Source organism: Peromyscus leucopus, chromosome 20 (assembly GCF_004664715.2).
Source record: "Peromyscus leucopus breed LL Stock chromosome 20, UCI_PerLeu_2.1, whole genome shotgun sequence".
NCBI lineage: Eukaryota > Metazoa > Chordata > Mammalia > Rodentia > Cricetidae > Peromyscus > Peromyscus leucopus.
The window spans coordinates 60,135,524-60,151,231 of NC_051080.1; the positions used below are offsets into that span (position 1 = coordinate 60,135,524).

General features: G+C 38.6%; 1 protein-coding gene across 2 annotated transcripts in view; it reads right to left on the bottom strand.

The window, feature by feature from the left end:
• Samd12 (sterile alpha motif domain containing 12) overlaps nucleotides 1–15,708 on the bottom strand; it is a 233,538-nt gene that overhangs the window by 187,510 nt on the left and 30,320 nt on the right. For both annotated transcript variants that reach the window (XM_037197789.1, XM_037197790.1), the window contains exon 2: nucleotides 5,772–5,950. In XM_037197789.1, coding sequence (XP_037053684.1) covers nucleotides 5,772–5,950 — 179 coding nt within the window. The remainder of the gene's footprint in view (nucleotides 1–5,771; nucleotides 5,951–15,708) is intronic.

Genomic DNA, 15,708 nt, shown 5'->3' on the forward strand with positions numbered 1-15,708 from the left:
GAGACTTAGGCTGAACACACCTGAGCATCTCCACCGCCACATCAGGACCATGATGCTTACTTAGGCTTCAACACTAAGGGCACCATCCATCCTCATTGTTGGGTCCTTGAATCTTCCTATACTTCACAGCTCAGGCCAAGTTCTACCCGGGATCAATGAGGTACCCTCTCTATCCATCTTGAACCAAATTCATTGTGAGGGAAAGGCCAACTATTCTCAGTTCTGGGTCTGTCTGTGGGATCTGCCACCCACAGGGTTGTTTCCTTGGAAACTGTCACCTAGTTGCAGAGACTATCACTTGCCCATAGGCCACATTATTTAGAATGGTACAGAAGATTGCTGAGAAAGAGGCTGCAACTTTGTTGTGTCAGAGAGCCATCCTCATCAAAACTCTGGGTTATAGCAATGGTTCCTTTGAGCAAATGTCTAGACCTCCCTGTGAAACAGAAATGCTGTGCCTATTCTGTCTCTTGCCATGTACTCTCCCCTGCAAAGTTAAAGCATTGTTTCTGGATCTTGAATCTGGAACTGCAGTTGCTGGGATGTTGTGTTACACTCTTGGCCAAGATTCCCAGGGACTCACGGGAATTCTGAAAACTCGCATTGATAAATATATTTCAAAGAGATACATTTCAATTGTGTTCAGTTTTGTGACCTAACATGAAGATTTCCTGACAAAAAGTTTTCAGACACAGTGAGGTACTCCATTGGTTTCTCTTTGCTTTGTTAAGAACTAGAGGCAACATGGTACTGACTACTTGCTTAGGTGGTGACAATCAGAACCATTGTTCCTACATCATTTTCTAAGAGAGAGAATCCACAAAAATTAATTGTCCCAGAATTGAGAAAACCATAAACATAAGCATCTGCATCTACATCTCTCTCTCTCTGTCTCTCTCTGTCTCTCTCTGTCTCTCTCTGTCTCTCTCTGTCTCTCTCTGTCTCTCTCTCTCTCTCTCTCTCTCTCTCACTCTTTATATATAGTTTTCCTTTTGTTGAAATTTTTTCCCTCACGTAATACATCATGATTACGGTTTCCATTCGCTTTAGTCCTCCAAGTTCTCACCACCTCCCCTCCCATCTGGATTCATTTCCTTTCTGTCTGTCATTAGAAAACAAGCTTCTAAGGGATAATAATAAAATATAACAAAATAAATTACAATAAATTAAAACAAAGACTATTATATATCAGAGTTGGACAGGACAAACAAACAGAAGGAAAATAGCGCAAGAGAAGGCAAAAGAGTCAGAGACACACTCGTTCATACACTCAGGAATCCCATAAAGACACCAAACTGGAAGCTGTAATATATCTGCAGAGGACCTGGTGCAGTCCTGTGCATGCTGTCTCCATCTCTGTGAGTTCATATGAGCTTAGCTCATGTTGACTTAGCTCAAAGGCCTGGTTTACTTGGTGTCCTCCATCCCTTCTTAATGCCTCCTCTTCTTTGGGGCTCCTTGAACCCTTAAAGGAGGCGTCTATATCTATATTTTTTAACTATGAAAGTATACAAATATACTGCTATTAAACTCATGTTGCAATCCTCACACAGGCTCTAGAATTGCTTAAAAGTATTTAATGATGGAGCTAGAGAGATGGTTCAGTGGTTGAAAGCTCCTGCAGAGGAATCAAATTCAGTTCTTAATGCTCACGTAGAGTGGGTCACACTGGCCTGCAACTCCAAATCTGGGGATCTGATGGCTTTTTCTGCCTTCCTGTGGCACCTTCACTCACATACACATACCTACACACACACACACACACACACACACACACACAGAAACACACACACACATGTGCACATACACACAAATTTAAAAAAGTCTTAAGAAAGCAATTAATGTTTAAAGTTTATATAAAGCCAAGTTTGAAACAAAACATGATGAATTCTAGTCAATTAGAGGCACAAAGTTCACAACATCCATTGGGGTGGGAAACAGGTGGTGATGACGGAAAGGCTGGTGTCACAGCCTAACAAGGTCAACTCGATGTGGCAGAGCCCAAAGGTCCAGCAGGAAGCTACAACAGGGTTCCCTGGGTAAAGTCTGGGAAACAGACATGGAAGTACTTGACTTGCCAAACAGGTCAAAAATCAATAATCAGAATGGCCAAGTAATGTTAAGGTAACAGCTGGTCAGAATTGGCTCCCCAGGTAAACACAGACTTAATATGAATACCTTATTAGAAGCTGTCTATAACCCAAGCCACAAAAAGGCAAAGACCTATAACTCACGTTTCAACAAATAAAAAGTTATCAACAGGCATTAGAAGCTTTACTCCTTTGGCAAACAACTTATCAGCGGGAATAGAAGCCACAAGGAAATTCGGCAGCCTAAAAGGAAGAACACTAATAAACAGGAAAAGTTATAGTGAAACTATAAATACAAAAATCTAGGAGGGCCATTTAAAAAATATAATGAAAATAATGCTTATTTTTTAAAAAGTTCAAACATAACGAAAGTATGTAAAGTTTTCTTCCTTAGACTCAACTTCAATATAAACTATTGCTCAAAAAGGAGACTAAACACTTCCCCATCTGTGATGCCCTTATTGAATGGATATTTTTATATCTATGGCAGCATTACACACCCTACAGTAACAATCCTCTAATTTCAAGTATTATCACCTGTATCTTTTCACATAAATACATACAGTACTCCTGCACCATGACAAGGATGCACTTTCTTCCACTACATGAACACATATTGCTTCTTTAGCCAGTGTGCAATGAATCAAGGTATTTTCAATGTTCTCATATAATAAAGTGTTGGGCTGATAATTATTCTGTATCCACCTTTGTATATCTTATTATTTCCTTGGGATAAGTTCCTAGAAAGAGATTCATTGGCCTGAAAACCACACCCACCGAAAGCATTAAGAACTACCATTGAACTATTCTCCCGGAAAGCTGTGCCCATTTACACTGCCAAGTGCCTTTACACGCATGTATTTTGGGTCAGAGGTTCACTGGGTAAGTTAAGAGTAGGTCAAGGGAGCAGAGATTCAACTACCTACATAAGAGAAAAGCAGATGGCTCACAGTTCTGCTGGCCCTCTACAAACAACCGAAGAGAAGGTGTAAACATGTCTATATGTGCACAAAACAAATCTGAACTGCTTGTGAGGCAGACTTCAGGGTGTGACGCCACTGGCCCTGCAGTCATCGCCTTAGGCTACTGTCGCTCTGTCTTCCCAGCAACCATCTTCACCTGCTAGCCCTCTAGGAAGAGATGGACACATTCTTGTGAATTTGAAATTGAATTGTGAAATTCTGCCCATGCTTTATTGAAATTTCTACTCTTTTTACCCTTAAACATGTCAATGTAAAACACCTGGAATCTCTCTGGTTCAGGATTTTATTGTAGGTGACCTGGACAAACTCCAATGAACATAGTTTCTAACTGTGGTATATTGTTTTTAAAGAAGTGTATACTGGTTCCTCGGTTTTAAGAGAAGTATGTTCTCAGCAAAGCAACTTACAAATGGCTCTACCAAGTCAGAGGGCTACTTTCCAGAACTGTAGGATTGTTCTGCAGAAGCAGATCACATATTCAACATTAATTCAGAAGCAATCAAACCACATGAGATCTGAATCGATTTTCTGTAAATATTTTTAAAGAACAGAGGTGTAATCTGGAAATATGCAATTACATTTGAATTAAAATAAAACAAAATATCAAGAATTAGTTTTCTTTTTTCCCACTTGGATTCTTCATATTTTAGGCATCCTTTAACCCAGGCAAGCTCTGTTTATCTTCAGAATAAAATTAGACCCTGAGGACATTTTTTTTCCTGGATCTTCTGGATACTTGTATAGCACCAGAGATTGATTAAGTTTAGATGTCATGGTAAAGCTCACTTATCACCAACTGTGCTCTCAAGCCAAACTTAGACCATCCACCAATTTCCTTTAAGGGGCTATTTCTCTCTGTAAAAATATTCAGTGTAAAGTGCTTGCAATAGCTTCCTTACCAATCATTCACCACTTCTTACACCACACTCAGAGATGCATATGAATAATGTCATCAGTTTTTAATTATCCAGCCAGAAAGGAAGCAATAATGGTCATTATTCACAAGTTCGGGTAAAGCATAAACAAAATCATATTTTAACACACACAACATGATTTGGGAGAGAGGTAAGAGGATCATGATACAACAGCCAGATGACCTTCCTATGTCCTTGGATGTTTACATTTGTTTTCTAAGGTTTGCACACACTGACTCACTCAACAAACATCAATGGAAATTCTCTTGTAGGGAGTTCACAAAGAGGAACCAAATGTCTATGAAGATTAATTCCCTCAATTTCCAATGAGACAGTTAAAATGAACACCTTCCACACTTGGCATGGATATCCTCACTGAGTTCACACAAAAATCCATAAGTGGTTCCCCCCCTTTTATTGAAAATAGATTCTTTTCTCACACAATATATCCTAATTACAATTTCCCCTCCCTCTACTCCTCCCAGTTCCTCCCCACATCCCGTCCCATCCAGATCCACTCCCTTTCTGTCTCTCTTTAGAAAAGAACAGGATTCTAAGAGATAATAATAAAATACAACAAAATAAAATAAAACAAAAACTATCATATCGCGGTAGGACAAGATAAACCAACAGAAGGAAAAGAGCTCAAGAGAAGGCACAAGAATCTCATTCACACACTCAGGAATCCCATATAGTCACCGAACTAGAAGCCATATATTATACACAGAGGACCTAGTACAGATCTTGTGCAACCCAGTTTCTATGAGTTCATACGAACTTTTTTCATGTTGATTTAGAGGAACTTGTTTTCTTGGTGTCCTCCATCCCCTCTGGCTCTTACACTCTTTCTGCTTCCTTTTCCACTGGGTTCCTTGAGGTTTAAAGGAAGGGACTTGATGGAAATATCCCAATTAGGGCTCAGTGCACCAAGGTGTCTCCTCTCCCCGTCTCCGTGGTGTGTGTGTGTGTGTGTGTGTGTGTGTGTGTGTGTGTGTGTCTATGTGTCTGTGTGTCTGTGTGTAATGTCTGGCTGTGAGTCTCTATATTTGCACACAGTACTTTTAAGAAAGAGAAAGCCTTTATAAGAAACTGTCCTCACCAAAAAAAAAAAAAAAAAAAAAAAACCTCATCAGCCCCTCAGCACCCCACTCACTCTTTGGTATACTTTCAACACATACTTTGGCAGTTGTAGGGCACCTACCTTTAAGACAAAGACTGAACAGTCAAAATAGAACAGTTGTTTCTTTCATTAACTAAGGTTTGCTATCGTCTGACTCATAGGATGATTAAAGACACAATAAGCCCCTGCACCTTTAAATTTGCTATATATGCATATAATTTACAAAAGTCAGTTATTATCATTAGTAGCTTTTGTCAGCAAAAGCCCCTAAGGGCACAAAATCAGTTACTCAGCTCAGCTCATCCTAATAGGGGAAGCAGATTTTAGGATTCCTTTATAAAGGGAGAATATGAAATCTCAAGTTCCATAACTTGTGCAAAAAAAGGTTTAAAAACCTATTCTTGTTAAGTACAGAGGGTCTTTTCTATAACCCATGGTCCAGAGCCTCACGCTGAGACAGTTACACAAGTGTTTTGATTTCACCCAAAATGAAACTCAGTCGACACTGTCATTTATTATCATTTATCAACAAGACACAGTGCTAATATAGCCAAAGATACATCAGTGATTAGCAGAATCATTATTGGCCCTCCTCTGTGGCTGGACCATGGTTTAGCAAAGCTACAGTTTCAGACTTTTAGTGCTTAATTGGCGAGTGGCTCACCTTTGCTGTCTCAGCTTCTCCCAGCAGTCTCTTGGGGGTTCCTTTTTGGTCAGGCACCTTCTGGAAATTTTTGTTTTTAATGGATTGAGATTCTACACCTTCACCTTCAATTTTCAGCTTAATTCCTTCAGCATGGGCAGGGTGATCGATACCCCGTGGATTCAAACCACAGTGGAGAGCTAGGAGAGACGAACGAATAGGTCTCAGGAAACAGATCATACAAAGAAAGTGTCTGTGACAGGAAATATTTCATCAGGACTAAGTGGGAAGAAACAAGGTGTCTGTGAGTTGAGAGGTGGTTTAATGACTGTGGGAAACAACATAGGTAAGGAAAGAGCAAGGCATTGTAGGAAATCTTCAGCTTGGAAGTATAAATCCAAACCCCTTGATTCCAAAGACGTTTACTTTGAGCACATTGCTCATCCCCACATTACAGATGGAGCACCAGATCAGGCAATGTCATGACTACCTCCCACTTAGCTGTTCCAGCCCTGCAGCCTCCTGTATGGATCTGCCTTCATCTAGAACCTGCTCATTCTCTGCATCCTACTGAAATCCTCTGTTCATAAAATATCCATCCACTCCATCTACCCTCTTAAATTTAATCACCCTATATTTATTGGGCATGTGTATACACCATCCTTGTGGTAAACTATTCCAATACAGACTTCAATAACACAGGTGGAACATTCTAAGAACTGTACAGACAAATGAACTCATGATTTCTAAAAGTTATCACTGCTACAATGGAAGAAAAGATAAAGGTGAGGGGATTAGAGCACTCAAGCACAATAGTTTCTAATTTTTCATCTTCGTCTCTGTATCTTTGGAAATGACTATCTCTACCAATAAAATCTGGGGCTCATATTTTGGTATATTTATTTGAAAAAATAGTTATAAGCTCCTCCTATATGCTTATGTAACCCAATTTTATCTAAGAAATAGCAATGAATGTGATGAGAATCATATATTCACTGAGACAAACTACCACAGACCACTACTTGCACATGCATCTGTATACCTGTATATTTGTATGTGTGCACATGGCATAAATGTGCATGTGTTTTAGGATGTGTCATAATAAAGCATTTCAGATCTCTGTGTTCCAAACCCAAAAGATTTAAATTCTCATCCACATCATCAGCTCTTTGATCTCAGATGGCTCAAAGTCAAATACTAAAATCTCCCTTTTATCTCTGTGAGGACATTAATTCTCTGACGATCTCCCATAATCCATCATCTTTACCTTCCCCCTTTTCATTCTCCCCCTTTGGTCATCTCTTCAACTCTACACTTCTGCATTTTTCACTAGCCACTCTAACCAGGCTGTGGTTCCCATTTCTCTTACTAACTTTTGAAGACTATTTTATAGAGAAAATTACTTAGAGAATACTTCCCAATAGAAGTGAGGTAAGGCATTTTCTTCCTATTCTCTACTTTCTTATTAACAGGTATCATTGATTCCCACAGCTTTTGCTACAGGAAACACCTAATCAGAACATGTTCAATACTGAACTGACAAAAATCTGCCTGTTGATTTCCCCAAAGCTGAGGAGTCATGCATGGCTTCACTCTACCCAAGATTCACCACAATCCCCCCGCCCCATCTACCAGCAAAATCATTAGCTGGAACTCAAACAAGTGTTCATATGTATCCCCTGTTCCATCTCCCTTTTCCCCACTGTATACTAAGGCAGACATCACATACTCAGACTGCCAATCTAATTCATCTGCTTCTTCTTGCCCCTTAAGACCCATGAACATAAATGTGTGTATACCATGCCATGAGACTCCTTTGCTTAAAACTTTCCTGTGGCCTCATTTCACACATATATCATTCAGAAATCTTCATCTTGTCTAACAAATTCCATTGTTATCTGTCTTCTTTGATCTTTCCAGGTTCTCTCCCTGCTACAATATCCCTTGATCAACAATCTTTGTTCACATGCTTCCTTTTTCTCAACTCAAACACCTGTACCTCTTTCTCTGCTTAAAATGTCCTCCATTATTCACCCAACTCCTACTCAGCCTTTAAGTTTTGCCTTTAATATGACTTCTATATACACTTTTTTCTAGTACTCTTTTTCACCCCTGCACCTGTGACCTTCCCCTAGTATACCAAGTGCCTCAGAGAATAAATATCCAATAATCTAAACCATCTGCTTGAAAGGAAGATCATAGGCATGCAATTTCCTGCCATTTTATATAGATACTATTAGTGAATTTCTTTCCCCTTAGTCTCCAGCTTTCCTAAAAGCAATGAACAGCCACATCACAAAGTCAAGCACTCTGAAAGTATCAGTTCATGTGATCTCCCTCAGGCTGTGTTATGAACCTCAAATGATATTCATGAAAAACTCTGCCAGATATAATTATATTCATTTTTCAGATAAAGGAAATGAGGCTCAAAAGGGTTATGGTCACAAAAGGTCACACAGGTGTCTGCAGAAGGTCTCAAAGATCAAGGATCATTTGGAATGCACATGATTTTAAGTTAGAGATGAGCACATCTAAACTAGATTAAATATAAAGGAAACTTGTAAGCTTTTATAATGGAAAGCTCTGTCTAAGTACAAGTCCCAAGATAGCTGAGTTTGTAGCTCAAGAGTCCTCTAAAGGACCTTGATACCCCTCCCCATCTCTTCATGTTGCTATTGGTAGCATCACCTTTATCCTATATAGAGAGACCCTTGAGCTACATGCTTCAGGTATTAGCCTTAAAGAAGAGAGAACTTAGGCGGTTCTTTCCCCAAATCATCCTTTAAACTTTAATCCTTCCCCATTGGCTGAAAGTAAATAACATGTTCATTATTGGACTAAACTCCTTGAAGTGACTGCAATGAACTTAAGCCAAGTGAAATTCAACTATGCTCAGTTTCCCAAACATTTACTGCTGCTACTCAATAGAGTTGGGACAGAGCTACTCAATAGAGTTAAGATAGAACGAATATTGGAGAACAAACTACAATACTCAAATTACAGTGATAGAAAGAGAACCTGTGAGAGCACGAAACTAATTACTGTTAATATCAATCAGCTTCTACATCTCCAAAGACTAGCCCACTTAAAATGAATATTCAATTACATATACTAAAATTGTGATTATTCTAAAAAGGTGTGCTTCTGTAGGGAGATGGTAGATTCACATGGGATGGAATTAGACATTAATGAAGGAGAGAAAAATGCCCAGCTTTGATCTTTCTTTTCCAGCATGATCCCCTGTTGCTTTCTGCATTGAAATTCAGAGTGTGGAAATATCACTGAACGAGTGTGAGCTTCCAACACCTCGGATTTTTTTGCCCTATCACCTCCCACCAAATCAGACTCCCATATTCCCTTCATCTATTCCCATAGGTCCCTCTCTTAGAAAGAAGTTTTATTCTACCTGTGCATTAATATAAATTTTCACCTGGCTTCCCCTTGAGGGGAGGGTGCATATGAAAGAAGATGAAGTCTTCAAAATGGAATCTTAACACCATGCTTGATACATACATATTTGTGGTGAAGATTTTTCACACAAATTGTTTTGAACAGGGAGTTTCTAACAAACATTTTAGATTTTGACTCTTCATTTTGAAATGTTCAAAGCTTATACATTAAAAAAAGTCATATAGCTGGAAAACCTTTAGGTAAAGACTTCAAGCTTTCTATTACATTGATTCCATCACTAGAAACCTGTTAAACAGAGGAATATTTGAGAAAAATTGAAGAAACATGAAGGAGGTCTCAAAGCTGACTCCTGAGCAGGTGAGCCCATTAAACTAAGTAAATAACTTTAGTGAAAACAAGCAAGGATAGTGATGAAGACAGAAATGAGAAAGCAAAAGGGGGTGCCTTGTACATGATGAGCAGAGATGAAGGTCACACCTTAGAAGAGGCCACTGGAACATCCCTTGATTTGTAAATATCAGGGACATGAAATTTCAGGAAAAACAAAGCAAAACCTGTCAGAAATAATTTAAACAAATAAGTGCAAGAGCAAAAACCTAAATCAATGCTAGGTTTGCAGTCAAGGAGGGAACAGGTATGGCAGATTTAAGTATTTGTGTGATGAATAAGGCTACGTGTATAGAGAGTCAAGAAGCTATACTATGCCTCTTGTTTATAGACTATCTTATACTTTGAACACCAAATATTTTACTAGTGGAGAAAACTTTCCTATTGATTTAAGGCATGACTGTGTAAAGAGAGGAGAATTCTAAACCAGAGTTCATTCTACAGTTGAACAATTTTTTTTTCTTAAATGTGTATGATATGCTGTGCTTGAGATCTGGAAGTGGAGACAATGATGATAAATATGAGATGGTATGTACCTGCCCTCCTAGGATTTGCAGCCATAGTAAGGGAGGCAGATACATCCATGTGGTGGACATATCTATACTTCTTGAGCATTCAGTTCCTGAGAATAGTTGTATGAGGCAATGTAACCAAAGCATTATTACTGAAGAAGATGTCTAGGCTCACATGTATGGTATGTAGGTTGGCTTCCTAAACAAGGGAGTTGACCTTACATATAGTGACCAACAAGAGCAGATATCAAGAAAATATGAAAGTCTGAGTTGATTGACACTGGGGGTGACAAAAGAATGAAAGGGTGATATTGGTAAATAGAAAGGTAAAACAATCAAATGTTCCATGGATGGAACAAGGGCTGGAAAAAATGTGACAAATAAAATGACAAATAAAATAAAAATTTATAACTTAGTTTTAAATATAAATAAGATCTTGAGAGAAAAAATAACATGGATGAACACTGAGGAAATTATGCTAAGTGAAATAAGCCTGTCATAAAAGGACAAATATAGCTCTGTGTAGTGACTCATGTCTGCACTCCTACCATTTGGAAGACTGAGGCAGAAGCATTGTCACACTTTTGAGGCCCAGGCTTCATAATGAATTTCTGGTCAGTCTGAGCTATAGAGTTCAATCTTGCCACAAGAAACCAAAAGAGAATAAAAAGACAAAACCTGTATGAGCACTTAGAACAAAACTTGCATGAATCCACTTATATTAAGTACTTAGAGCAGTCAAATCCACAAAGTTAAAAAATAAAACAGTTGTTACCCAGGGGCTGGGGTGTGGGAGAAAATGGGGGGCTTTCAAGAAGCTAGATGTGCAGTGTTCCAGTTTGGGATAATGAAAAGGTTTCACAGGTTGGCAGTGGTGACAGTTAATTAGAATGACTGTCTTATATTCCACAAGATACTTACAAGAGCTTAAATTATATTTTACCATAATTAAAATTTAAAAACAAAGTAAACAACAAAAAGCCCACTATGTGCACTCTCACTTTGACCAATTATGTCATTGCCAATAAGTAGAAAGCAATGTTCTCAAGATATTGATATTTGAAGGCTTCAGACTTTCCTCGTCAGTACCCTCATTGTTATTCTCAGCTAGTACATGACTTTTTTGTTATTATGGGTTCTAAATATGTTGTGTGTGCACATATGTAAAGAAAAAAAAGCTCGACAATACTTTAGAATGTTTCTGGAAAAGGAATCACCTCTACACTAGGTCCCATCCAAACTTGGCTGCTGCTTGCTTCAAAGCAAGCTTGGTCCTTTCAGAGCTATATCTCCAGCAATGCTATTTAGATGTGACTTAGGTGACAGTAACAAACAAGGAAGTGTTAGGCTCATTTTGTCTCTTCACACTGCTATATAATAACAATTATGATAGGAGATAGATAGATAGATAGATAGATAGATAGATGATAGATAGATGATAGGTATAGACATAGATATAGATATAAGAAGAGTCACAATATGAACCACAACACTACACTAATTTAGGGTGTACTTTGCCAAGAAGTCACCCAACTACCCAATCTTTCCTAATCCCAGACATCTTACATGAAACAAAGAATAGAGCTTTGTTCGTTTCCAATACTCCTATATTCTGACAAAGCTTTTCTTTAAACAGAGACAATGTGCAAACATTTCCCATGAACCCTCAGGAGCAGCTCCACCACAGCTGCCTGAAATGTGTGTGCTTCCCCGCCATGGCTGAACTGGTATCTCAATACAGTATTCTCTTCTCTGACATTATTTGAATGGATAACCCCTCAGGCAGTATTAATGTCATCTTCTTTACACTGTGAAGCTTTCACTGGGCTTGCACTCAGTGTATTTACCTAAACAATGTTGACAATTCACATTTTTTCTTATTAGAAGATCAGAATGTGTCTCCGTGTGTATGTGCTATGCATTGCAAATATTTATAACATGCCTGCCTAGACTACCAATAGTTCCCAGGAGAAGCTGACTACATTTTATTGAGCTTTACATACCCAGTACCTGGCCGAATACCAATTTAACAGTAGATGCTCAGTCATTGTTTAAAGAAAAGGCACAAAATGATGGAATGATTCTGATTCAATCCAATTCATGGTGGTTGGCTTCTGAATAACTTGTGTATTTTTCAGAACAGCAAATAAAGGTTGCTTCCAAACTACCTGTCCAATTCACAAAAATGACAGAACTACAGAGTTATTTTGATATGCTTGACTATCATCTGCAGAATGGAGATGTTCTTGTTCGTTTTTACTCCAAAAAGGCCTCCACAGCTGCAGAACATAACTGCACCCAATAACTGTTGTCAAGTGAATAAATGGTCTTAGAAATAACGATATGACAATCCCTGTCATTAGCTTCTAGAACTGGGGTAGCCTGTTTAAAACTGCATGTGCATGTCTTGCGTCTACCTGGAGATGAAGCCCCTGAATGAAGCAGTCCTTCCTCATAGAAGATACACCTCTCTCATGGAAGATACACAGAGTAGATACTCTACAAATACCAGTTTAAGTAGTAACTATGGACCAGTCAATCATTCTGGATTCAAATTCAGTAAAGACTTCCTAGCAGAAATAATCCAATCATCACACAGGTCCTACTTTTCTTTGTTGTAGACACCTTGGGGTACAAACACATTTCCAGTACTTCCCCTTTCAGCCACTCCAAAATGACAGAGTTTCAAAGCCCTCTTCAGTTTTCTAGCCACCCTTCCAGCCACATGTGGCTGTGGGCAGATATTAGTGCAGAGGACACGAGCAGGAGTTTGAGGAGAAGGAAAAATACTCTAACATTATTGACAAATGAGGACATCTTTTGATACTAGCTTGCCCTCTTCTCTTTACCTGGAATTCAAAGGAAGTCTAGAATGGCTCCACACACGAGAGGTGGTCAGGAGACAAACAGTCACAGTGGCTCTGACCTCTTGGAGGGAATCAGAATTTGTTCCTAAATAGTAACCTTTGATCTTCAAAGCACATGAGAAAAACAATCACCTGCTTATTATGACACTAAAAGTCAAATCGTCTGCAATTTTTATATGACTTGCAAAATGCATGACTCTGTTTTAACCAACAATAGATGACTGCTTAGCTCTTCTTAATGGAGAAGAAAATGCAAAACTGGCCCTAGGAAAATATTCTAATTGAGGTTTCACACTTTCATCATAATTCAGAAGTTGGATAAGAAGTTGGATAGTAACTTACAAGGAAGAAGTATATGAAGAATATAGTTACAAAAAAACCCCAAACAAACCAGTTATCAGAGACAGAATGAATGCAGGAACCACTCCAAAGAACTTAGAGCAAAAGCATTACTTCTTTGTGACCTTGTTCATTCATTCATGTATTGTTCATCTGCTTTTGTGCTACAACTGTAGAAATGAGGAGTTAAAACAGAGACTGTGTGGCCTAAAGAATAAAATATTTACTAGCCTTCCCTTTGTAAAAATTTTGACTCTTGTTCTCGAGTAAAATGCAACTGTATCCTGGAGAATGCTGGGGTATAAGAACCCCATCCCCATACCCTATTAACAGTACTAAAGCATCCCTAGGTCTTTGCAGGACTGCCTTCTAACCAATTTCTTTCTCCTTCACCCCCAGGAAATTCAAAGTGTGCCTAATTTTATCACTTGTGTCAGGATATGAGGAACCAGAATAAGCTCCCCTTTAGTGAGCTAAATCTAGCTTAGCATACACATACTGAAGCTTCAAATTTGTAAACACAAGTAGAACTCCTTTTCTCTATACAGGAACATCAGTGCTAAGATACAAAATAGCCAGAAAAGTAGTGCACCAACATTAAACAATGGATGTGTTCATCTCCAGAATATCTAAGTAACCAGTAAAAGGTAAGGCTTTTATTCCATGAAAAAAAAGGACCAAGAAGGAAGAAGATATACCATCAATGAAAATAAATGAGAAGAAATAGCATGATGACTCACAAAATATGCCAGTTGTCCTCACCTGTGCTGGATAGTTTTATGTCAACTTGACACAAGCTAGAGTCATTGGAGAGGAGAGATGCTCAATTGAAAAATCCTCGGGGGAGACCTTGATCTAGAGGAGGTGGGAATGGGGGGTGGGATGGGGGGAGGGGGAGGGGGGCGAGAGTGGGAGAACAGGGGAATCTGTGGCTATTATGTTGAACTAAATGATGTTGTAAAATAAATTTACTTAATAAAAAAAAAAAAAGAAAAATAATGGCCCCCTAAGACCTGGCTGTAGGCATGCCCAAAGATCAGTTTCTTAATTAGTAATTGACTGGGGAGGGCCTAGCCCACTGTGGGTGGTTCTGTCTCTGGAATAGTGGTCCTAGGATCTATAAGAAAGCAGGCTGAGCGATCCATAATGAGCAATCCAGTAAGCAGCACTCCTCCATGGCCTCTGCTTCAGCTCCTGCCTTCTTTTTTCTGCCAAGTTTGAGTTCCTATCCTGACTTCCCTCACTGGTAGACTACAATGTGTCCATATAAAACAAATAAACTCTTCCGTCCTCAAGTTGCTTAGGTCATGGTGTTTCATCAAAGTAATAGTAACCCTAAGACAATACCCATGTATCCAATGGTAGCCCTAGCAACACTGATGTGGCTTCTGGAGTTGGGCCAAGATGACTGTCCATCTCAGCCAGATGTTCACACCACGTGCAGCTGTGTGATGACAGTGTCCCTTCTGAAGCACATGATACACACTCATTCTGCTTTTTTTTTTTTTTTTTGGTCTACAGAGACAATGTTATCTTTGTTGAATAGATTCTTAAAATCAATGCCATTCTTCAAAGTCTAACTGTAATAAAATATTCACCCATCTTACCCAATATTTCTGGACTACACAATATAAATACAGTAGATATTAAAATAATATTAGCATCAGTAAATGGAGTGGGGAAAGGTTTAAACAATCTCTGAGGTGCACACATACTAAATATTCTCACTCTTAAAGAGGACACAAAAGTCGATAGTGAAGTATCTAAATTATTAGAGAAGGGATGTGGGTATCTTACTGTGGGAAGGACACATCTATATCATTTCAGTTTAAAATATTTTTAACAGTGGTATAGGAAGAATATTTCATAATGTGAACCATTAGATGATGGATGAATAGAGAAATAGATATACAGATGGTAGATAGATTAGGTAGATAGGTAGATAGATGATCGATAGATAGAACTAAATTAGTCCAATCAATTTGTATTATTGATTTATGAAATGATGCTTTATCATAGGTATTCTACTCTGTTTTGTTGTTAAAGTTATCCTATAATATTAAAACCAAACTGGTAAACACTACAAATCAGATAAACGTTTATAAGACTAAAGAGGAGACAAAGCAGACCATAAAAAGACCTTACAACTAGAGAAACACTATGGATATGCATTCCTTGGGTTATCTTTCCATCACATATACAAGACTCAGAGCAGAAGGAGCCCAGACAAGAAGACATGATTGAAGCTCAGCAACCAAAGCACCAGGAAAGGGAGAGAGAGACTAGAATTATGGAAAACATTCAGTCATAACTCTTCTACTCTTCCATGAGAGAAAACAATGCCAGATTACCCATTCTACCAAACAATGGGGAGAGTGACTTCCACCCTCACTCAGTTGAAACAAGTTACACCAACAAATCAAGAAGGTAGCTTTCACAGGA